Source organism: Cervus canadensis, chromosome 4 (assembly GCF_019320065.1).
Source record: "Cervus canadensis isolate Bull #8, Minnesota chromosome 4, ASM1932006v1, whole genome shotgun sequence".
NCBI classification, from domain to species: Eukaryota; Metazoa; Chordata; class Mammalia; order Artiodactyla; family Cervidae; genus Cervus; species Cervus canadensis.
This window is the reverse complement of record NC_057389.1, coordinates 46599135-46623408: the sequence shown is the minus strand read 5'-3', so window position 1 is coordinate 46623408 and position 24274 is coordinate 46599135. Positions and strand designations below refer to the sequence as shown.

At 49.5% G+C, this 24274-nt stretch overlaps 1 protein-coding gene across 3 annotated transcripts in view; it reads right to left on the bottom strand.

The window, feature by feature from the left end:
- ANXA6 (annexin A6) overlaps nt 1-24274 on the bottom strand; it is a 47611-nt gene that overhangs the window by 4525 nt on the left and 18812 nt on the right. For 2 of the 3 annotated variants that reach the window (XM_043464924.1, XM_043464925.1), the window contains exons 7-24: nt 24152-24231; nt 23025-23081; nt 22137-22230; nt 21618-21713; nt 20305-20363; nt 19184-19306; nt 17855-17913; nt 16449-16527; nt 14648-14729; nt 13365-13459; nt 12802-12915; nt 11247-11337; nt 10408-10487; nt 9558-9611; nt 5030-5047; nt 4066-4159; nt 2826-2921; nt 144-202 (exon numbers count right to left, since the gene is read on the bottom strand). In XM_043464924.1, coding sequence (XP_043320859.1) covers nt 144-202; nt 2826-2921; nt 4066-4159; nt 5030-5047; nt 9558-9611; nt 10408-10487; nt 11247-11337; nt 12802-12915; nt 13365-13459; nt 14648-14729; nt 16449-16527; nt 17855-17913; nt 19184-19306; nt 20305-20363; nt 21618-21713; nt 22137-22230; nt 23025-23081; nt 24152-24231 — 1430 coding nt within the window. The remainder of the gene's footprint in view (nt 1-143; nt 203-2825; nt 2922-4065; nt 4160-5029; nt 5048-9557; nt 9612-10407; nt 10488-11246; nt 11338-12801; nt 12916-13364; nt 13460-14647; nt 14730-16448; nt 16528-17854; nt 17914-19183; nt 19307-20304; nt 20364-21617; nt 21714-22136; nt 22231-23024; nt 23082-24151; nt 24232-24274) is intronic. The other variant, XM_043464926.1, reaches the window with a different exon arrangement.

Sequence of the window (24274 nt, the reverse complement as noted above, 5' to 3'; positions counted from 1 at the left end):
TAGAACCAGGCCTGGGACAGAGGCTGAGAAACATCAATCAGGCGGAAGCCACCCCAACTCCAGGCCCGGCAGGTGGTGCCCACCTGTGCTGATAGGGGTGGAGGTGCTCAAGGGGAAAGGAACACACGAGTAAGTTTTCTTACCTTCATGGATTTGTAAAGTTTGTCGGCAAAGAAGAGAGGCTTGTTCTTGACACTTTGAACTGGTAGGAAGAAGAAAGAGATGCAGGGCACTTGGTCAGAGGAGGTGTGGCCCGACCACGGGCTGCTGATGCTGCTACTGAAGGAGCATATCCTCTCCCTGCAACCCGTGCCCAGGGTCGTGGCCAAGCCAGGGTCACCCCCAGGCCTGACACCTTCACTCCCCCTCCTGACACCTCCTCTGTCTCATCCATGGACCTGGCTCTCACTCAGCTGTCTCTCGTTTCCTGCTGAGGTGCTTGTAGTTAACCAAGGCTCGCAGAGGACTCAAAGGGAAGAAACCACTCGCGAAGCCACGGTACAGGGCCTCAGACTTCTAAGTGCAACAGAATCAAAGAAGAACTTGAGTAAAACTCAGGTTTTAGGCTCCACCCTAGAGACTCAGATTCAAGAAATATTTCAAGCAGAAGTTCTCAAAGTTTAGTTCCTGGAAGTTGTCTGCATCATCTGAGAACCTGGTAGAAATGTACATTCTTGTGTCCCACCCCCGGGATGTGCTGAATCTGGACCTTGGAAGGTGGGTGACCAGCTCACCCCACTTTGCCTGGGGCATTCCTGGTGTTAGCACAAACCTGGCTGGTTGCACACCTCACTGTGGTACAGCCTAATGTTTGAGGACTCCTGATGGAGAGAAACACTACGCCAAAGAAAGACTGTCAGTGTAATTTAGGGCACTGCCAATCCCCGGGGCTGAGGATTGCCCCAGAGTCTGCACATGTTTGCATCAATCTACCTAGCGCCACCCCAAATACTGCTTGCCTGATGTAACAACCTCCCACCCTCCAAGGCTGGGGGTGGCGGGTGGGTCTCTAGCCCTCAGCAGCTGTTGGATTCCAAGGCCCCAGAGCTCATAGGAATCAGAAGGGGTGTCTCAGGTAGCTTAAGGAGGAGGTTTCAGACGCCAGAGCCAGAACGTTAGAATGACTCTGGATGTAAAAGTATCTCTATGAGGAGGGCAGGGGCCAAGAGGCTGGAGCTGTGCATCCCAAGGGCACACTCATGCATGTACCCACCCCTGCAGGCAGGCTCGGGACCCTGTGGGAAAGACCACATCATATACTGACCTTCCTGGGTCCATATGTAGTTCCCTACCACATCCTAAACAAAACCCAAGCTCCTCGACCTGAAAATCAAAGCTCCTGTCTCCCTTTGTTCTCTCATCTCCTGTTTCCCCCAGGTAAGGAGAAGTTTCCTGTCTGCCCTCCACTACTCTACCTCCCCAAATCCACATCCCCAGTCCTGTCACCTTCTCCAAGGAGCCTGCCCTGACTGCAAGCGTGGGCTCAGTCAGTGTGGTTAAGGAGACTGGGCAGAAACTTCCATCTTCTGCAACCAACCCGGAAAGCCTTCCCTGGAACCTGAAGCCCACCCACCTGCTTCAAAGGACCCCGGGGCCTGCCATGGGATGGAGTGAAGTGGAGCGGAACGTCTACGCACACACATGTACATACACGTGTTCTAGGTGGGAAAAGAGGAAAGCGGGAGCAACAGGAGGAGAGCAAGGTCTAGATGTGTCTCCACAGACCAATTACTCTGGGATTAATACGAGCCGGTGCTTTGGGCTCAGATAGCCTCTGGTTCCAGTCCTGCTTCCACTACTGATATATAACCTTGCTGAACCCCAGCATCCCACTTTGTAAAATAAGCAGATAAAAGCACTTTGTGAGGATTCAAACAAAGCTGTGTGCAACTAACTTCACGCAGGGCCTGACAGGAAATAACAATAGAAGTTAATATTTATCCAGTGCCTTTTATGTGCCAGGAGGCTGTGTTTTTTGTGTCGTATAATTAACTCCTTTAAATCTGGTACTATTATCACATCCACTTTTCAGAGGACAACTGAGGCACAGGGTTTTCATGACCTGCTAAAGGATATAACTGCACAGCTAATAAGTGGCACAGATGGGACTCTACCTGGATTTACTATGCTATTCTGTCTCCTAAGTGTTGTTCCCAGCTGGTAAAGATCCACTATAAATTAAACAATAACACCTCTGCTTCCTATGTTCTAAAATAAGTTTTCCTGGCTTTTGAAGTCCCTAAAATCAAGAGGCATCCTGTAATTGATGGCAATTATGTGAAAACCTTCCACTGATACCTCAAGGTAAGATTAAAAAAAAAAGTGCATCAATACAACGCATTGTATTGTAGTCATAAAATAAGATACTGCTAATCACTAATGCTAATAAAAACAAATCTGACCTTTGCTTGTATCTACTCAGTCATTTGTATACATGGAGAATTGAGATCCAAAAGCGGAAAGACTTTTCAAAGGCAAGAACTAATATTATGCAATAAGAGAGTAGCCAAAGGGATCCAGGTGCTGGCAGGAGGAAAAGGTGTGTGTGCGCATACACACCCTAGACCTGCAGGACACTGAACCCCAGCCCAGCCATCACCCTCCCAGCTACCTCCCCAGAGAGAGCTCTTTCCTTATCCTGCCCTGCCGCCTAGAACGAGTCCTCATGTTACCCCGCCAATCACACACCGGCAGACCCCAAGAAGTGGCAGTGCTTATTTTCCAGAACTAGTAGTTAAAGAAGTTGCAAAGGCCACACTCATCCAGGGACTCTGGACATGCTTCCTGTCCCTCCCCAGCCCTTGCCCTTGGTCCCCGCCAGTTACCAATGGCCACAAACACGTCTCGGACATCCCCGGACATCTCCTTCTTGATGGTGTGCTCCACGTCATAGTTGGTCATCTTGACGAACTCCTGGAAGACTGGCCCCAAGAGAAGCCCCGGAGGTGGGAGGTGAGCTCTGATGCGGGGTTTAGGGGGACATTATCCTTTCCCCCACCACCCAGCAGCAGCTGGGGTGGCTGCAGCCCAGACCTAAATCCACTGGGCAGGGCTGCTGTGGAAGAAACATTCTGACCTCAAGGCTGCCTTGAGCTCTGAGCCAAGCCTGTATCAAGTCAGACACTGCCCCAGAGCTTCAGGCAAGTTTCAGGAACTCAGATTGGGGTAGTAGAAGGAGCATACATGCTATTCACAGCTGTCCCCCAAGCTCATCAAAGGACCTTGGGTGAACCCCTCCCCCTTTCTGGGCCCCCCTTTCCTCCCGAGTCAAGTTGGGATAGAGATTAATGCAAGTAATCACAATGATAACACTAAGGAAGTTATCAGGTATCAAGCACTTTGGTGTATTATTATTTTTTGCATCCTCACAACAGTCATGTGAGGTAGAATTAAAATCCCATATTTATAGGGAAGGGAAGGAAGGCAGAGATATTCAGTAACTTGCCCAGGGTCACATGATGATATGTGGGAGATTCGAATCAAGCCAGTCCAGCTCCCAAGTCTATTCTTTTAGTCACTGTGCTAAAGCCCCTTAAGTATTTCATTGGCAAGTACCAGTCACGTGCACGTTAAAATGTCACTGTCTTAATAGCAAGGGCACCTCACAACCACCTAATGTCAGGGTCGCCGCAAACAGCGGTGCATGTGGCAGCCTGAGTGTGTCTCTAAGACATGCACGTGGTCTCTGTCATCACCACCCTTCACTGCCTTGCTCCTGGCAGATGTCACCAAAGAGCCGTGACACAGAACCTTCAAATCCTTCTCAACACAGCATTCTAGGCAGCCACTATGAACCCTGTAGAGTTGGCCTTGGAGGCAAAAGCCACCTGCCATCCTTTATCCCAGACATCACCCGTGTTTCCCTAAGGAGGTGAGGAGAGTTGGCCCAAGGCTCAATGATGCTGTTAGCATCACAGCCAGGACCAGACCCTGGGGTTCCTGAGTCCCGGTCAGCCAACAAACTCCCTTGCTGGGGAAAGGGGTGGGTGGGTGGGGAGCTGGCTCCTCCTGTCAAGGGTTGGGGATCTTCCCGCTGCCTTGGGAGGGGAGGGAGTTGGGCCTCACCTCTCCGGAGGTGCGGATAGCTCCGCGTGCAGAGGATCATCATGAATCGTGTCTCCAGGGAAGATTTGTCTCCACTGGTCGTGTCTGCTATTTCCTGCAGAGTCCAGGTGGGGGCAAAAATGGGGAGGGGAGACACAAAAAAGCCTTGGTTGTTTTTCACTTCCAGGTCGAGGGTGGTGAGAAGCTGGGCTAACCCAGTCACCCAAGGAGGCCCTTCCTCAGTCTCCACATCCCTCTCTGGCTCCCAGGGACCACATGGACTCACCCAGAGCACAGAGCACCCCCACCTTAGCCTTGGGGACACAGGACTGGGCCCGGGGGAAAGGCAAGCAGGGACTGGGCATGGAGACTCAGATTCTTCTTCCATCTTTAAACCCCTCTGAAAGCCTCTCTGGGGAAGTGTGTGTGTGCATGTGTGCAAGGAAAGATGGCCTAGCCAGTGTTTCCCCAAGTGTGGTAAACAGGCAAACGTGTTTACACACCACTTATTTATTTCCACAGTGATCTTCGGGTCAGTTCTATTTACATCAATATGAAATTTCCTTTAAAATAACTCAATTTGGGAACTTCCCTGGTGGTTCAGCAATCAACACTCTGTGGTCCCACTGCAGGGGGCGAGGGTTTGATCCCTGGCCAGGAAACTGGGACCCCACAGGCCACAGGGCGCATTCAGAAAGTAAAAAATAAAACAACTCATTTGGGGTTAAAATAAGAGTCCATTTAAAGCACTATTCACAGCCGGTGGTATATAGCACCATTCTGGCGGGTGGTTGAGTGGTGAAGTTTGGGAAACACTTGCCCAGCCCATTTTTCATGCAGTGGGGTTCTTTGGAGGTCCTGAAGGGGAGAGAGAGAACCTGGGGGGCAGGCCCCCAAATCGTGCCTGACTCTGCCCGCTCAGCCCCACCCAGAGGCACAGCCAGACTCAGACCATTAAAGCCCGCGTGAAGAACAGGGCACTCACCAAGATCTCAGCAGCCACCTGAGGGCAGGGAGGAGAGAGAAGGGAGAGAGGGGAAGGCGAGAGTCAGAGGAGGCCCGGAGAGGGGGCGCTGGGGTGCAGGTGAGGGAGCCCGGCTCGGCATGCGGGGCGGGCAAGGAGGGGCTGGGGGGACACCTTCCCCTGATCTTTGAGATGGACTCAAAACGAGGACAGGTCTGAGAATTAACGATGGACGTGCTTACTGGAGGGATAACCGGAGGACACAGGGCAGGACACCCTGCCCCTCTCGCCTGCCACCGAGAAGTTCCATGTGAGAAGTGCCCTGTCCCTACACCCTTCATCACATCGGGGTTGAAGGGTCCTCCAGAGACCTGTCACACACCCTCTCATGTTACAGACAGGACACAGGAAAGCTGAGGCCTGGGGGGTGGGGACACGCAGCTGATCAGGTGGGAAAATGCCAGCTGCCCCAGTCATCTCACAAGGGTGAACTTCCATCACTGCATCATGCTGAGCACAAAGTTCTGAGGTTAGGACACTATTTTGTTAGGCAAATGGCTGTGACTCGCAGGGCCTGGGAACGAAATACAGTCAGCCCTCTGCTCCCCCCGGGTGGAGTTTTGCTTTTGCCTGTTTACCCAAAACTCTGCTGACTACTTTATTCTGTTGAGCAGACTGAAATCATCCTCTTCATAAACTTCTCAATAGCTTTATTCTTTAGAAACCATTTTTGCCACATAAATTTGTAATGTCTATCAAAGTTCAAAATGCACATGTCTTTGATCAAGCAACTATGTTGCTAGGAATTTCTCTTGCAAATAAACTAGCCAACTATATCTTTGGAGATACACTATAAGGGTGCTCACTGGTAATAGAGGAAAACTGGAAACCTTTACTAGATTGCTTGTTAATGGAGCTATGGTTCATTTAGCAATGGAAATCCTCTCAGCTAGTAAAAAGAATGGGACTGGTCTACAGGACTGCTAGGAGAGAGCTTCCATTTAAATCAAGCAAGAAAGTAAAGTACACCATGTTGCATATAAGTGTTTCTTTTACCTCAATAAGAAAAGATAAAGTATGCTCACTCTTACATATTTACTGGGAAGTTGTGCTAGAGGGATAGTCAGGATACTGTTGACAGTGATTACCTTTAAAGAGAAGGACTGGGGGAAGAACTTTGGCATTGTATTTTTCCTGAAATTTTATGTTCATATTTTCTCAACATACAAACACATTATTTTAATTTTTTAGAAAAAAGTCAAATAGGAGCTATCAGAGCTACTAGGATTATGGGATGTTTCTGGGTCTGTTGTTGTTGCTTCGTTTGCTTTTTTAATTTATTTAGCTGCACCATATCTTAGTTGTGGCATGTGGGATCTAGTTCCTTGACCAGGGATAGAACCCTGGCCCCCTGCATTGGGAGCATGGAGTGTTAGCCACTGGACCACCAGGGAAGTCCCTGCTTCCAGTTTTATCTACACTTTCCCACATTAAAAACAACCTGGTTGGGACTTCCCTGACAGTCCAGTGGTTAGGACTCCTCGCTTCTACTGGAAGGAGCATGGGTTTGATCCCTAATTGGGGAACTAGATCCTACATGCGGAGCAGTACAGCCAAAATAAATACATAAATAAAAGCTCTTAAAGAAAAAGATCTATTAAAAAAAACACAAAACCTGGTTGAACCCCGAAGACATTATGCTAAGTGAAATTAGTCAGAAAAGGACAAATACTATTATGATTTCAAATATGTGAGGTACCTAGAATAGTCAATTTCATGGAGATAAAAAGAACAGGGCCTGTGGGGGCTGGGGGGAGAGAGGTGGGTGGTTACTGTCTAATGAGTATAGACTTTTAGTTTTGTAGGATGAAGAGGTCAGTGGATGGACGGTGGAGATGGCTGCACAACAGCATGAATGTACTTACCACCGATGAACTACACTTTGAAAAGGTTAAGATGGTAAATCGTAAGATGTGCTAAATGTACTTTACCACAGTTTTTTCAAACGTTATGCTAAAAAGTCTAGGATTGCTATTTTAAAAAGAGGGAGATGTTTAAAAAAATTAAACAAAAAGGAACCTAAAGTACCAAAGTTTCTTCACTTTAGATCAGAGAACCCCCAGATATATTTGTTTTTGCAAAGCATATTTAAGATCATAATATTTGTAATATGAAAAATGCAGTGAGTTACTATAATAATTTTCCAGATAGTCAACACAAGAGCTTTTCCTTATTAGCTCAGCTACTTCATGCCAAAATTAATCTGGGCAAGTCCTCCAAAAGCTAAACAAAGAGTTATCACATGATCCAGCAATGCTACTCCCATATAACCAAGGGAAATGAAAATATTCATGCACATAAAAACACAAATGTTTACAGTAGTATTCATAATCGTGAAAAAAGTAGAAACAACCCAAACATCTATTAGCTAATGGAGGTAACATATATATATATATATATATATATATATATATATATCTCCATGAAATGAAATATTATTTGGCAATGGAAAGGAATGAAGTACTGATATATGATATGATATGGATGAAAATGTATAAAAATGTTATAATAAAGTAAAAGAAGCTAGTCACAAAAGCCACATATTGTAGGATTCCACTTATATAAAATGTCTAGAATAGGCAAATCTATATAAACAGACAGTAGATTAGTGGTTGCATAGGGCTGGGGGGTTGGGAGGAAATGAAAAGGAACGCAATTTGTACAGGGTTTTTTTTAGGGTGATGAAATGTTCTAAAATTACCATAGTGATGACTGCACAAGTCTGTGAAGATACAACCACTTAACTGTATACTTCAAATGGGCCAGTAGTATGGTATGCAAATTATATTTCAATAAAGCTGTTGTATTAAAAAATAATCTGGAGATTGAATTATCTAAAAATGGTCACAACTCTTTATTTCACTCTGGGTCTATAATAATGAGATCATTTACATGATTTATTGCTCACAGGGGAACACTAAGTAAAGAGGAAGCTATTTGCAATACTGTGGGGCACCAGGTAAATACCGGACATATGTCACCTGATCATAACAGACCCAGACTCCAAGAGCTTAGGGTGGGAAGGAAGAGGTATAAAACCATCAAGCACTAATGTCATTATTTTTCTGGGGAACCTTGGCTCTGCATATCAAATGCCTTCGAGTTTTGTACACTTTGTAGTATTCCCAACTCACCTCTAGAAATCTATTCTAAGGAAAGAAAATCATGAACATGATGAGAGTTGGTTACTAGGCAAAGGGCTGGTTAAACAGTTTGGCAGATTCTTAGATGGAATAGTATTTAGCCATTAAATGATGCTGTTGATTTTTAAAAAATGATATATGGGATTTCCCTGACAGTCCAGTGGCTAAGATTCTGAACGTCTACTGCACAGGGCACAGGTTTGATCCCTGGTTGAGGAACCAAGATCCCACATGCTGTGCGGTGCAGCCAAAAGATAAAATTAAAAAAAAAAAGTAACCATATTCACAAAATATTCATTTTTTAACTGTTATAAACCAGGAATCTATTTCTATAAATACATAAAGACAACTAAAATGATATACTCCATTAACAATAGTTATTACTAGCAGCAGGATATGGGGTTTTGTTTTGGTATTTTCTAAAGTTTCTACAAAAGAATATGTATTACTTGAGAAACCAATGTTTCTAGATGTCAGACAATGAGTCCACACTAAGATCAGGGTCTAGCACCTGCGAATCTGGAGAAGCAGCTGAGCTGGACAGGGCCTGGCTCTGGCTCCCTCAGTTGACACCACCCAGGTTCTCTCTCCCGGCTTATCTCCTGAAGAGTGGTGGCCAGCAAGGCCCACTATTGCCCCCTGCTGGCAGCAACTAGAAGCACAGCTTCCCAGGGAGACGCAAACACCAAGCGGAACTCCCTGGAGGATGGATTTTGGGATGGAGGATGGATTTGGGGTGAGTTTTAAGGAGGAAGGGCTTCCCTGGCGGCTCAGGTAGTAAAGAATTTGCTTGCAATGCAGAAGACCTTGGTTGACCTCAATGAACTCCCTTTCGAGGGCTCCCAGGACATTCCCTTCGACCTGGATCCCATTTAAAAAATAATGACCTTTAGCACTCAGGCCCCCTTCCCAGTAAGCTCCAAGACCTGCTCAATCAGTGGCCCAACTCCACCTGGGCCACTGATTTGCTGTGTGAGTTTCAGGGGTCATTCACCCTCTTTGGGCCTCCATCTTCCGGTTATAATATGAGGAGTCTGACTCAGACAATCCTCAAGTTCCTTTCAGATCCGAGGATCTAGGGCTTGAGTCCTACTCTTCACACAGGAAATGTCAGTAGAATCAGCACCACCCTCCCAAGTCTCTCTCTGAAAGTTGTGGAAACTGTCACAGTCTCACTTCTAAGGGTGGAGAGTTGCAAGGGGCTGAAAGTCTCAGTGTCAAAAAGTCACACCAGCCCTGCCCCTCCAGGCACCTTCCTCACTCCCAGACAGCCAGGGCTGGCATGGACAGAAGTCAGCTGGAGTCACTGGGCAGGGGGAAGGGGGTGGTGGGATGGGGTGTCTCACCTGGGCATCTTCCCGGGCCCGTTCCCGATCTTCTCCTCCCTCCTCACGGTTCCCCTGCAGCAAGACCAGAAGGAAAGGTCAGCCTCCAAACATCCACCCTCTCCATCCCTCAGCAGCCAGAGGGCAGTACTCAGCCACTCACCTCTCTGAACGCTCTCCCGCATCTGTAACATGGGGACAGGGATCTTGTCTTCCCAGGGTGGTGGTCTTGAGCATGAGCATGAACATGAACACTCGGAAGGCACTTGGCCCAAGGCCAGAGTCGCACAGTGAGCTTGCTATAACTGTGCCTCAGGGTGTAGTACCCGGGTTGCGAGAATTCAAGAGCTGGTAACAGCTGTTATTTTTCCCCCCTGTGTTTATTTAATTTTTATTGGAGTATGGTTGCTTAGTCTCTACTGTACAGCAAAGTGAATCAGCTCCACGTATGCATGTATCCCTTCTTTTTTGGATTTCCTTCCCATTTAGGTTACCACAGAGCACCAAGTAGAGTTCCCTGAGCTACACAGTAGGTCCTCGGTAACAGATGCTCGTGGATGATGACACAGGGAAAGGTCACCCACAATGGCTCTGTCCTGTCAGCTGGGGGCCCAACAAGCCAGGCTGAGAGCAATCAGGGAGGGCTGCCTGGAGAAGGGGGCACTAAGTCAGCTTTGAAAAGTGAACAATGGAGAAGGCATTGCACAAGTAGCAACCGCCTCGGTGGTAAGAATCTTAGGAGGCAGCAGGGGAAGACATCCTCTTTTCATCAGGAGTGAACCCCCTGCCTCTCACTGTAGCAGGCAGGAGACCCTTCCCCCACTGAGGGCCCCAGAGGGCCAAGCGGGTCTGGAGCTGTGAATTCACCCACCGTGGCCAGAGAGATGAGGATCCTCTTGAAGTGACCGGACGTGTCTGAGCTCAGAGCATCCTCCAGGGACTTGTGATAGTCTGAGGAAGGAAAAGGAGGTGTGAGCGGCTGCTGGCCGAGAGTGGGGGAGGGGTCCAAGAAGCACCGATTTAAGCCAGAGCAGTGCTGGCGGGGTGGTGGGGATGAAGGAGTGTGTCCTTGGCTCCTGGGGGCCACCAGCCACCCTGCTACTGATCTGCCGCGGGTCCATCACCTCACTCTGTCCCTGTCCCTGCTGAGTGCTCAGCGCATCTCCCCTCCCCCGGACAACAGCCTCCCTGTCTTCATTCTCTCCTACCTTCCCCCCTCCATGGCAGTGGCTGAACCCAAAGGCACAGCTCTGATCACGTCATTGCCCTGCTCAAAGATTCTACCATTTTAAAGCTGCTTAGAAGACAAAAGCCTTAAACATTTCTGACTGATACTCAAGGTTCTTCAGAATAATACGGAATCACTTATTAAAAAGTTATGAAGAATTGCAAGATGGTGATAGTAAAGCATGCAGACACAGAGCCTTCTGAACACGGGGTATGTGTGAGGGCACAGGCCACATACCCGTGAAGCCGCCCTCCCCTCTCCGGGGGCCTGCGTGCTCTCTCTCCCACTCCCACTCAAAACCCTCCTCTACCTCCAGGCCTTTGTCCTGCTGGGACTCTCTCGGGGGCACCTTCCCCCAGACACAGGGCTGGGCGCACCCAAGGGGCTCATCACAGCCTTGTGGCCTGAGCTGGGGAGATGGGGGGCCTGGCTCTTCCCCGGGGCCTCCCCGCAATACTGGGCCACAGGTCTCCCGCACTCACCCTCCTTGTAGGCCTCATTGATGGCCTGGATTTCAGCATTGGTCCGAGTGGCCAGGATCTCGATGAGAGCCTTTTCATCTGTGCCGGCTCCCTAGAAGGCAAGGCAAAGAGGATCTGAAGCACAGCCCTGACCCCTATGCAGAGGCCCAAGGGGCCCAGGTCAAGGAGACTCCTGTTCCAGGACACTGCGCAGGAGGTCAACACTCAGATCAAGCCTCCCTCATTTTCTCTTTACCCCTTGCCCAGACCTTGGCACAATCAAAGGGCTACACCAGCTTGTAAAGATTTCCAGAACCTCCCATGAGAATTGCTTTGGACTAAAAATTTTAAAAAGCAAAGAATATAGCATATACAGGTGTGTGTGTATAATAACGCTTATACGCACATATCTCAATATAAATATTTATATATAAATACATAAAAAGGACAGAGGACATGCACCACAGTGTAACAGTGACCGTGGTCTCTGGGTGGGCAAGGGAATCACAGGTGATTTCAATATTCTTTTTTGTTCTGCTATGTTTTCTCAAGTTTTCATGGTAAACACATATTTGTCAGAAAAAAAAAAAGATGTTCTGTGCTTTAAGGAAAACAAGCTATATTTGTTTACATCTGGATTGGATGGGTGATACATGGACTGAGGCAGCTGGGGAGCCCACTATGCTAAGGTCCTCACTTTGGGGGAGAGGAGGAAGCAGGCAAGACAGACTGACTGACTGATGAGTTCAAATATCTGTTAAACACCCATTATGTGCCAGTCACTGTGTAAGCTGCTGGGGCAATGACTATAAAAAAGGTAAGACAAGTCTCTGTCTTGGGAGGTTACTGCCCAGGGGTTAACCGGTCCCTGAGTCCTCTGACCTGAAGGGTATCTTCATCAGTCTATTAAAAATTGGTGTGGGGACTCCCCTGGCTGTTAAGACTCCACACTTCCAAGACAAAGGACATGGGTTCGATCCCTGGTTGGGAAACTAAGATCCTACACGCTCTTATGGTGTGGCCAAAAAGTTAAGAAATAATGAAAATAAAAACTGATGTGTGGTGAGGACAGCCTGATCCTCAGAGTGTCCTAAGATCCATGGTCTAGCCCTATCCTTCTCCTCATTTTGTGTTTGTAAGTCATCCACTTTTCTATCCAGGAATTTTCAAGACAATAATCTTAATTGGCTTTGCCCAGGGAAAGTTTGTTCTTCTCTTAATCTTTAAGGAGACTAAAACTCTAGTGGATTGATTCACGCAGTTGTCAAATCAGGCTCCTGAGACAGACAGACGTGATCTGAATTCCAGCTCTGCTACTTTCTAGTGCTTTGACTCTGACCAAGGAACTTAAGCTCTGAGCCTTAGCGTCCTCATCTATAAAATGGGGACAAAAGCAAAGCCTCGCCTTGTGGGTTGACAAGACAAGGAACTACCAGCTAAGACACTGAGCCCAGGACAGGTGTGGGAGGGGCTCCACCAAGGAGCTACACCCAACCCACCTGGGCTCAGGAGGAGCGCCTGTGTCCCCCAGCACCCACACAGACTGGACCCCATCCCTTTGGTGCCCACACTTTACCTCCATGGCTTTCTTCAACTGCTTGGCATCATAATGGGCTGGTGGCATCATGAGCCCCAGAATGAGCCTTGCCAGGTCTCCAGAGAGCTCAGACTTCAGGTCAGCCATCAAGTCCTGCAGAGGGCAGAGCCAAGGTCACGTCAACATCAGCACGTGACTCGGGACAGGTAGGAGACATGGAAGGAGGAGGCAGGGCTCCATGGGATATAGGAATCGTGGGCATCTGTGTCTGCCTTGGCTGATGTTGGGTTCAAAACCACCGCCACCAGCACCACAAAGTGGATGGAGAAAACACCATGCAGGAGGGGGACCTGCCCACTCTCCTTGGAGGCAGGAGACAGGAAAGGAAAGGGGGTGGTACCATTTCCATCCTGGGAGAAACCAGTTAAAGCTAGATGCTGCTAATGCAGCTATATCCCTGATCGCAGCCCTAGGGGAGCCAGTCACACACATACCGCTGATCACAGGGAACACGGGGTGCAGCGAGGAGAGGCATGTGTGCACGCCGAGCTCCATCAGAGAAGCATAGATGCAGGGCCTGGGGTCCAGGCTGAGGCCCTTACCCGGCCAAAGTGAGACTTGAAGGTCTGCCGGATCTGCTGCCGCTGGGCATTGCTGCGGTGGGCGATGATGTCGATGATGGTGTCCTCGTCAGTTCCTGAGACCCCAAAGCGACAGATCAGAGGAAGACCTTGGCCTAGCTCCCCCACCTCCCCCAGCGATGGGCCCCATCTGTCTTTGCCGGGGGAGAGGCCAGGCTAGCCAGCTTTATGCCCCTGCAGGAGCCTTGCTTCTGGCCTAGTCACTAACTTCCCCTGGATTCCTTCTGCACTTTTCTGCTAGATCACAAGTTAAGAAAAAAGAGGGCCCTGGGTTGAGAGTCAGAACTTCTGAGTTCTATTCCTTGTCTGGCCATGGTTGACCCCTTGGGCAGGTCCCCTCCCCTTCTGGACCTGACTTCCACACCTGCATCATGAAGAGCTAGAGAGATTACTAACGGATCCTTCCAACTGACAACCGGAGTCCTGCTGGGGACCCTATGTCCTTTCCCTGTGATCCCTGAAAGCTGGACCCCAAGTCCCTCCAACTGTAGCAAGCTGACTCAGGAAGGCATCAGGGTACCGCTTCCTGCCTCTCAGACCAATTCCATCAACCTCAGACCCTGCACAGGACTCTGTCTTTCAAGAGCATTTTTAGCCCTGTCATCTTCCTAGGTATTATTCTCATGAGACAAATGAAAATGGGGCCCAGAAGTTAAAAGGCTTAGCCCAAGGCCCCCTGGAAGGTTCTGTTAGACAGATGGGGGAGAGAGGGCAATGGAAGACAAACCCTGATGCTCTGCCCCTGCTGGCCTTCCTGAGGACCCGCCATCCACCCACAGGTGCTTCCTCCCATTGGGACCAAACGGAGGCCTGCACATGGGTGACCAGCAGGGGGCGTCCCTACCCCAGAACTGGCCTCAGGTTGCAGGGTCCACATTGCTTATTTTATGCATGGGATCCTGACACCCCTAGGTGGGTTATGGGACTTGCTCAAAGTCACATGGTGAGTTAGCAAAAAAGCCAGAGCAAAAACCCCACCTCATCACCTAGCACTTCTATACTAGGACCTGAGAGCACCTTGGTCTCTGGGATGGTTCCTGACAAACCCCCTCACTACCCTTCTCTCTATACTTAAGGGAGCTGGAGGAGGCTCCAGGGGGGTGGAGACTCAAGGCAAATAAAGTCCTTATTATCCTGCAGACTCCAGTCTGAAGCCTCAGCTTTTGCCCCTGCCGGTCCCATTGCAGACCTGCCATCCTCCTCTGCCCCAGGGTCTAACCCGACCCCTTCCAGGTGCCCCTTACCAAGCCCCTTCATGGCTTTCCGCAAGGCTTTGGCATCTGCATCAGGGTTGAAGTCACCAGCTGGGTGCACGGTTCCTTTCAGCTACAAGAGGCAGAAAGTGAGTCAGCAGGTGTCTGGAGGCCCCCCAGGGGCCAGGCCAGGAGAGGAGCATGCGAAGGAGGGGAGGCTTTCCCCAAGAGCCCCAAACCAAGCAGCTTGGGGGAAAAAGGCGGGGGTGAAGGCACAGCAGACAGACCCCTGTCCTAGAGCTGAGAGAGGGAGGAGGAGAGAGACAGACCCAGGCTTGGGAGCAGGGCAAATGCTGTCAAGGGCAGAGGGGCCGGGCTCCTGCCCCAGGAGCCAGCTCTGGCCCCACCAGGCTCTCACAACACAGCCCTGCTCCCAGGGTCTTCTCGTTTCACAGGGCAATGCTCTCCCTGAAAAGGTAACTGAAATGTTCTGAAATACTGGAACAGAGCTGCCCAGATTTCATTTCCCCCGAATGACCTTCACAATGTTTTCTGTATCTGCCCACGCCCTATGCTATTTCTTAACACTTTAACTTAATTCAGCTACTGTTCTGTTTTACTTAAATGCATTCACTTTGAAGTGTACTGAATACTCCTAAAGGGCAAGGGTTTTGGTCCATTTCGTTCTTTGATATAACGCAAGTACCTGACACAAGGGTAAGCACTCAAAAAATATCTGCTCAATGAGTTAATGAATGAAAACAATTTTATATGAATAGAAAATTGGTGTCATGTGTCATAATCAGATAACCCGCAAAAATAAATGCCATAAAAACAAAAATATATGCTTTCAAATATCACCAAATTTAACAAGATACCATGGCTCGCCAAGAGCTCTGAACCTGAAGCTAGCTCTCTCAGCTCTTCATGAAAAAGGAACATCAGCGACTGTGGCAAGGATGTGGCACCAAACTGTGACTTCCTCCTTGGCATTAACAATAATTGATTACTGATTTAAATATTGATTAAACTAAAGTGGAATAGCTTTCACACTGCATGAGGGTCAGTGTTTTTTTTGTTTGGTTTTTTTTTTGGGTCAGTGTTATTTAATGCCATGCAGGTCTCTCCTCCACACACAAAAAAACTCATTTCTCATATGACTTAAGATCATCTTCAATGACGGCTCTTGTCTTACAATTTGGGAAACACTGTCCTAGAGCATTAGTGTTTCATCAGAGCATCAGAGCATCAGCCCTTGGAGGGCACCCGGACCGCCATGTCCAGCAGCCTCTTTGGAGATGGAGACAGAGAGAGGTGGGGGCCTGCCAAAGGCAGCTAGCAAGTGAGCAATTGAGTCCAAGGTTCCAAATATTTTTGTAGGGGCCAAGTGCTACCTTGGGGCTGGTTTGCCCTGAGGACTTCTGTGAAACTTTTTATTTTTGCCCTGTGTAGACCCTGGGTCTGAGGATGCTCAGGACAACCAAGAATCCTCTAGTACCACCAGGGATGCCCATCTGTTCTCAGCTTCCACGCCTCCAAAACCCAACTATTGGACCCAGGATGGGATAGGCCCCTCCAAAGAACCAACCAAATCTCCATTCAGCAAGATCTGTACGTAGTTAGTGGGCCAGAAGGCTCCCCAGCACGTTAGAGGTGAATGCAGGAATCAGATGCCAACACCAGAGTGCCCGCCCACCAATCCATCACTCTGCAGAAAACAGGAAGCTTCAAGACGCGAGACTCAGTGTCTCTGGTTGGCCACCAGGGGGCAGCTGGGTGCCAACCAGAGCAGCAGGAAGGTGCGCGCAGAGCAGTGGTCAAGAGGTCAAGCAGGAGGTGGGGAGGGTCTGACCTCTACTCGGGCCACTGCACTAAGCTCCCACATCTGATAGGCCACCTGCGCTGCCTCCGGGAAGAACTGGCCAGCAGCACTGGAATGGAGGGTGTTAGGGAGAGGACAGGAGGGAAGGTCATCGTGGGCACACTTCACACATACAACACACATACACACGCACACACACGCTTCAGGTAAACCCATCTGGCTTTACCCTCTCTCCAGCCTGGGCCTCACCCACTCACCAGAGCCCTCCCTCCACTTCTGAGAACCTTCTACCCTGTTTCGACTCCCGACAATGCTAGCTCTGACCAGCAGCCTTCCTGGCCCCCAGCCCCAGGCAGGAGATTTCTCGAATCCCTCATCCTCCCCTTTCCTATCTAAGTCTCCCCTCACAAACATGTCCACGACCAGCTTCGAGCCATGTCATCTCTACCTCTCCTTCTGCCAAGCGCCTTGGTTTATCAGCTGCCAGGTAAATACCTGCTGAACTGAACCAGCTCCCAAGGCACCTACCAAAGGTAAACAGGAGGCTCTTGTATTCCCTGTTTAACTGGATCCTTAGAAGTCCCGGAGAAGGGAAATCAGAGTACCTGTAGTTCCCTTCCCAGCAACCCAAATCTGGTCAAGTCATGCCCCAGTTTAATCCTCCTCCAGTGGCTGGTTCTCTGCTCTCCTTAGGGGAGATTCATGTGCCAGGAAGAAGTCCCAGGCCCTGCCCCCCTCTGTCTCATATCTCCCCAGCGCAACACAAAAGTGTGACCTCAGCTACATAAATGAGCCAGGCAGCACCTTCTTATCTCCAGGCTCTCTCTCCACCCCAAACACTCTCCCTCCAGGCCCTGTCTTCAACTCATCACCTTTCTCCTTGGATCTCAGCCTCATTATCTCAGGAACCTCCCCACTCCCACCTAGAGAGTGCACATAGACACGTACACTTCCCCACCATGTACACATGCCCAGGTCTGTGTGCCTTTCTAGGCTGGAGGCTTCATCAATGCTTCCCCTCAAAGCCTGCAGGTGGAGAGTGCTTAATGCATAGATGCTGAATAAACGAGTAGCCAGGGCAGGCATCTGTACTTTTTCCATTTAACAGATGATGAACCAGAGAAGCAGCTGAGAAGTTAGTAGCAGGGCCTAGACCCTCATATTATGATTGTTGATCCACATCCCTAGACTGCTTTCCAAGTTCACACGAGCAGACGTCTCCATGTAAGAGAGACCACACTCATGTGCGCGTACATGGACACTCAGAAGTCTTTTCACCTGTGCAGTGTTCTGACCTTCAGGGAATTCCCAAGTCTATCTAATCTATCCATCCATCCATCTATCCATCCATCCATCTATCAGGATGAGGCCAGGAGAATCCTGACCGGCCACACCTGAGGCCACGCCCTCCAGCCTGGGGCCAGGAGGCCACTTACTCATCATCTCCCCCACACAGCTTCAGCAGAGCCTTCTTGTATTCGCCAGAGGTGTCATTCTGGGGAGAAAGACAGAGAGAAAGGTCACCTCTCACCCAGCCCTGGGATTCTCTCAGACAAGAAGGGGAGGTCCTGCATAGCCCCAAACAGGGGCAGGCTGACCATGGATTTACAGCAGCCGTCACTCTCGGTCACCACCAAATAGTGGTGTGATGGTAAGCACTTACCAACTGGCTCTTTGGGAAACAGAGAAAAAGACCTGGTTTGTAGCGATTGCTAATCTCCTCTAATGGACAATTCCAAGCTACCAGTATGACTTCACTGCACATGGAATTAAGATGCTTTGGGGACTTCATTGACAGTCCAGTGGCTCAGACTCTGCACTTCCAACGCAGGGGGCTTGGGTTCTATCCCTGGTCAGGGAACTTGATCCTACATGCCTCAACTAAAGATCCCACATACCACAACAAGGACCTGGAGTGCTGCAGCTAAGACCTGGTGCAGCCAAATAAGTAAATATTTTTAAAAATTAGAAAAAGAAGAAGAGATGCTTCCCAAGCCAATGTGAGCCGGCCCCAACACACCCCTGCCACCAGATAACCCTAGCCCAGCCCTCCTATGTAAAATAGTCCATAAAATGGACTGAGCAAAAACACTGGGAAATGCCAAAACCAAACAAATGTACATTTGATAGACACGGCATATGCTACCTCATAGTGAACAAACTATAATGAAGGCTGTGAGAAGTTCTTTGGTAAAGAAGCAGACTTATTTTGCTTATTCTAGTTTTTCTCAGACATTTCCCATGAGCTATTTTTGCACACAATGCCTATGTAATTCTTTAGTTAGGGAGCACAGCTTGAACTCAGAAAGCTTTATCCCACTCACCCAAAACAAGCAGAAACCATCCAGCTTTACATCTGTCTCTTGAACAAGTCACATGGGCTGGACAGCCCAGAGTCACCACCTGGCCCAGGGGCTGCGAGTCCCAAATGAACCCCGCTCTGTGTTCACCTGGGACACCTGCCTCTGTCCTCCCGCCTTGCGCTGCCTCTAGGAGGTAGGCGCACCCTAGTGATGGAGCCTTCATCCCAGATTCAGCTTTGCCCCCATCATGACCCGGTCCTGCCTTCCTCTAAAGAGGCGCCTCACGTCTTACGAGCACCTTGCTTCTAAGCTGACACTTGCTTCTCTGCAGTTGCCTTCAGCTCCCTGAAGGTGGCACAGGCAGGGCCCCTGCAATTCCCACAAGACTCCACCTCTCTAGGACGACACCTTTGCTCCTGGGAGAGCACCCCAGCCCCCTCTGGAGCCCCGTGAGCACCTCACCTTGATCATGCTGTACAGAGACTTCTCGTACTTGGTCCGGAATATCTCCCGGATGTCGAGCATGTCCAGCTCGCTGCGGGAGACCATGATGCGGATCAGGGTGTTGTCCCGAGTCCCCAGGCCCTGCAAGACGAGTGGGTTTGGGGGATGGGGAACTGAGAAGAGGCTAGCCTGCTAAGAGTCCCCTGCTCAACTGAAAATACAATGTTTGTAATAAAACCTTAAAATTAAGAAGGAAAGAAGCCGAATGTTGCCATTCCCTCTGAAGCTCCCTGATGTCCCTCCTGCTTTTATCGTCTTCTTCCCCCACTTCGTGTCATTCCCGTCTTTGATTTCCTCGTAACTCTAAGCAAGGTATGGTTTAAATTTGCACATTTTGGAGCTCTGTAAATACACCACTATGCATTTATTTGTCCATCTACTCCTGATAGGCACTGGGTTGTTTCTAGTTTTTTCATGACATGGACCATACTGCTATGAATGATTTTATGAACACATCATACAGGCGAACGTCTCTGGATAGCTGGACCCAGCTGGGTCCAGTCTGGCGCTGGAAGACAGAGAATGGGCCACTTGCAGGGACTTTGGGCCTGTGGCCTCTGACAACAAATGACTGTGTTCATTCACCCTGGTGCACTATGAAGATATCACCACCTTCTGTGTTGTGTGTATAAAGTCCTAGGAAAATCTGTTCTCAGTACTCGCCAGGAACAGAATCCCTGAGTCCCTAGGATGAACATCACAAGTCTTGGCAGGCAATGCCAAAATGTCTTTCACTTCCTATGTATATTATATATAAACATTCTAGTTAATTAGCATTTAGAAATAAAGCATGGGCTTCCAACCCAGCTGGCTGGCTGGACTGGGGGCACGATGTCACTGCACCCCCTAAACAATCATGAGAACAGGGTAGGTATCTGGGTGGGAAGGTGTATGATAGGCAGCACCCCAGGCTCTGGAGCTCACCTGGGACAAAGTGCCATCACTCGGTTTTATGGCCAAAGCCTTGAATGCTCTCTTTGGCCAGTGGACTCCCAAGCATTTGCCAGAGTCCCGACAATCTTGTGGGGGTACACAGAGCCCCTCTCCCCAACCTCGGGCACATCAACCCCACCACGCACCTTCATGGCCTTGAATAGCCTCTCAGCAAAATACTCTGCGGTGCTCCGGATACACTTCACTGAGAAGAGGAAGGAAGAGGTAGTTATTCTGGCTGCCTTGGAAGGGCAATGGGGTGGCCTGAGCCCTTCTTTATTTCCATTCCTTGGGAGCCACCAAGTTCAAACCTGAGAAGAATCCTGATTCCTGATAATCTGAAATCCCTGAGGACCCCAAACCCACCACTTTTATCACAAACCCAGGGGACAGAGAAATCAGAACATGGGCCTGTTGTAATGTCGGAAGTGCAAAGACCCCCTTCATCTTTCTGGTCCTTTGGTGTTTCAAGGAACTGGGTCGGGTGGGAAGGACCTGAGGTGGGGCTAGACAAGGTGGTTCTTTAGAGTCTGCTATGATAGAACATTACTGGCCCAGCCTCTGGATCTTGCTGGCAGAGCGGGCCACAACCCGACTATCTGAGATAGGGTTGGTGGGGGACAGCTCTGGGCAAGAGGATGAGTGCTGGGCCTTAGCTCATTCCCAAGAAACACACTCATGCAACCTATCCCAGGCTCAGACACAGTGACTTTTGGAACGTCTGGCTGGCAAACTGACATTCTGGTTTTCTCCTTCCCACCTCCATACCACACAGTTCTCCTTTCCATTCTCAGCCCCGTGTTCCTGGGCCAGAATCCCAGAATGCCCTGGGAATGCGATGTCAGGACGTGCCCACAGCCTCTGGGTCAGGAGGCTCACTCCCCATCCCCATTTACCAGATGAGGAAACTGAGGCCCACTTAGCATAAGTGACTTTCTCCAAGTCAACAGCAGACTGAGAAGAAGGCTGAGTTTTGAATCTTGACTCCACCACTGACTGGTCAGCTCCTAGCTTCCCGCATGCCAAGAGTACCCCGATTCATTACAAAACTACCCCTTGGCAAGAGACACAGCCTCTGTGAGCTGCGGTTTTCTCATCCGTGAAATGGAGATGATGACGGTGTCCACTCCTGGGTCATTTGTAAAGAGTAAACACTCAGCGGAGCACCAGGCACACAGCAGATGCTCCACAAAACCCGCTCTCCTGGTCATGACTTCCTGACCCCTGACCCCATGTGCTTTTCGGCCCCATCACAAACATGGGAGCAGGGAGTCGGGGGCAGCAGTGTCCAAGCAGTCTCCCAGACCCCAGGCCTCGGCCACACAGCCCTAGCTAAACCTTCAGAATTCACCACCTGTCTGGTTTTCTCCTTCCCATCTCCATACCATACAATCCCTATGTCCCTGGGCCAGAGTCCCTGAATCTCTCAAAGGCCCTGGGAATGTAACCTTGGACATACCGACAGCCAGCATCAGCTTCTCAAAGTCCCCGGACAGCTCCCCTCGGATGCTGGCTTCAATCGGCTTCCCTGTGGTCTTCAGATACTCATCAAACACTGAGTCAGACAGAGAGACAGGGTGTCAAAGGCACCCTCATAACACTGGAAGCGACAGGGACTTCAGGAGGGGAGACGCAGTGGTCAGGACCACAGCGCTGCTGTGAAGGCAGGGCTGGCACTTAGGGAGGTGGCGGGAAGGTCGTGAATGTCACCGGCCACCATGCAGCCTCACCGTGTCGCTGTGAGGGACTGTGTACACCTCCTGTTCCAACATGAAGACAGGGACTGTACTGAGACGGAGGGGCTGAACACCCTGTTAAGACCTCTCATGAGGGACCATAGAAGCCATGGTCTTAAAATCAGGACTAGTGTTTGGGTTGTGGGTGAAGCACTATCATGCTCCTTAGCAGAAAAGGAAATGAGAAAGGAAATCTTGGTACAACCCCCAGGGGACAGCCGTAGGTCTTCTCTGGAGCTCACCCAACCGAAGATGCTGCTTGCTGCGATTTCCCAAAATGTAAATGAACTGGGCTTCATCTGTTCCCCATTTCAGTTCCCCTGCCTCATACAGGTCCTGGAGGGGAGAAGTGGGACTTAACTAACAGAAGAGACCCCAGGAAACAGAACTTACCAGCCAAGCCACTCAGAACCACTGCCAGATCCTTGAACATGCTAGTAATTGCATACACCTCTTAGCTTCCTTCCTTTCTTTCTGGGGAAACTCCTATTCAACTTTCAGGGCCCAGATTAAACATCTCATTTGTTTTCAAAGCACTTCCTATGTCCCAGGCAGAGTTCTCTTTCCCTCACTCCCTTTTCTAGACTTTTGTGTCTTTATAGCTTTGATTCACTGTATATTATAATATATAATATTTATATGCCTGGCTTCCCACTACAGCATCGACTCCTGAAGAATAGGAATTATGTCCTACATTCTCTGTATCTACCTACAGTATTACTGGCATATAGTGGGAATTCAAAACACCTGGAATATATGGTATATCCAAAGAGAATGTGATTGTGTGATTAACATATGTCTGACTCCCCAGTACTGTTTGACTTTGCTCATTTGTGATTCCCCAATGCTTGGCATTCAGAATGATTGGCATATAGCAAGTGTTCAAAAAATATTAGTTAACTGAATGAAAAAATGAACAAATAATAAAAGCTCCAAAATACATCTCACCAGCTTTACATATTCTATGTAGCTTTGAAAGCCAACTTCAACCCTCCCTTCAGCAAAGCGCTATATAATGATGGCTGTGAGTCAGTTATTTCTGGTATCTGATGCAAATTACTTTGCCTCCGTCCCTCCCCCTTCTCGGGCTGCCCGGCTGTGCCCAGCAATCTCCACTGGTGCTTATTTACCTGAACGTCCTGCTGCACCAAGTCCTCGCTCACTACGTCATCCTCCTCCCTGGTACCCTGGGAAGAAAGACAAGGGACACTGGTTCAAATACCAGAGCTGGGAGAAAGCCTAGATGCCAGTGGTGGAGACAGGGAGGACTAGGAAAACCGTGGTGGCCCAGGGTGTCCAGGAGAAGAGACTGACAGCTGCCACTGGAACAAGACCGCAGCACCTGGGAATTCCCTGGTGGTTCAGGGGTTAGGACTCTGCACTCTCACTGCCTCAGGCCCGGGTTCAATCCTTGGTCAGGGGACAAAAATCCCACAAGCTGCAGGGTGCGGCCACACACACACATAGAGGACCACAGCATCTATTTCGCAGGGAATCACAGGGTCCCTAGCCATTGGATTCTTCCTTTATCCTTGGAGTGTGGACCAAACAGGACAGTCCTGAGAATAAGCAGGCCTGCTGTTCCCAAAACTTTTCGATTATTCAAAAGAATCCAGAGATCTGATTTCAGAGCAAAATTTCCCTAGTTTTAAATGTTAGCAACTAACTCAAAGTGTAAAAAAAAAACACATGTGAAGGAAAATGAACAAAGGAAAAAACACAGTTTGAGCAGGTAGAATTCAGCTGTGGACACCACCGTGCAGCCTCTTTATGCTCTTTTTTATGTTTTTATGTCAACCTTGCTTGGGAGGGAGCAGCAGGGCTGGTCTGTGGAGGATGCCACTCAGGCAGCCCCAGAGAGGCCCTGCTGGCGCCCCTGCTGGGGAAGCCATGGCAAGAGAGAGGCTGGCGCATAGAGGAGGGGGTACTTGTGGAGAGAAAAGGACAGAGAAGCGCAAGAGAGACAGGGTGTGTGAAAAGAGATGCAGGTCACCTGCCTGTGCAAACCACGGGGGACAGAACAGACCCTGGACGTTCAGCTTCTATACTGAACTCAGGCAAGCCCAAGAGACCATCTCAAGTTTGAGGATAAGATGGGGAGAGGGGAGAGGTGGCCAGGAAACATGAGGAGGACTTTACACCTGAGGAACCACCAAGGAGCCGCTCTTGAACCACCATGTCTAGGGGAACAGGGACAAGGTGCTCCGAGCCCTCTGCACCCTGGGGGAGAGCTCAGAGGGCCCCAAGCTAGACCAACCTGCAGCAGGACCACGAGCATCTTCCGGAAGTGGCCAGAGGTGTCCCCAGTGATGTCAGCCTCCAGGTCTCGCTCATAGGCTGCCAGGAAGGAACACAAGCTCTAGTCCCATCCCCAGGACAC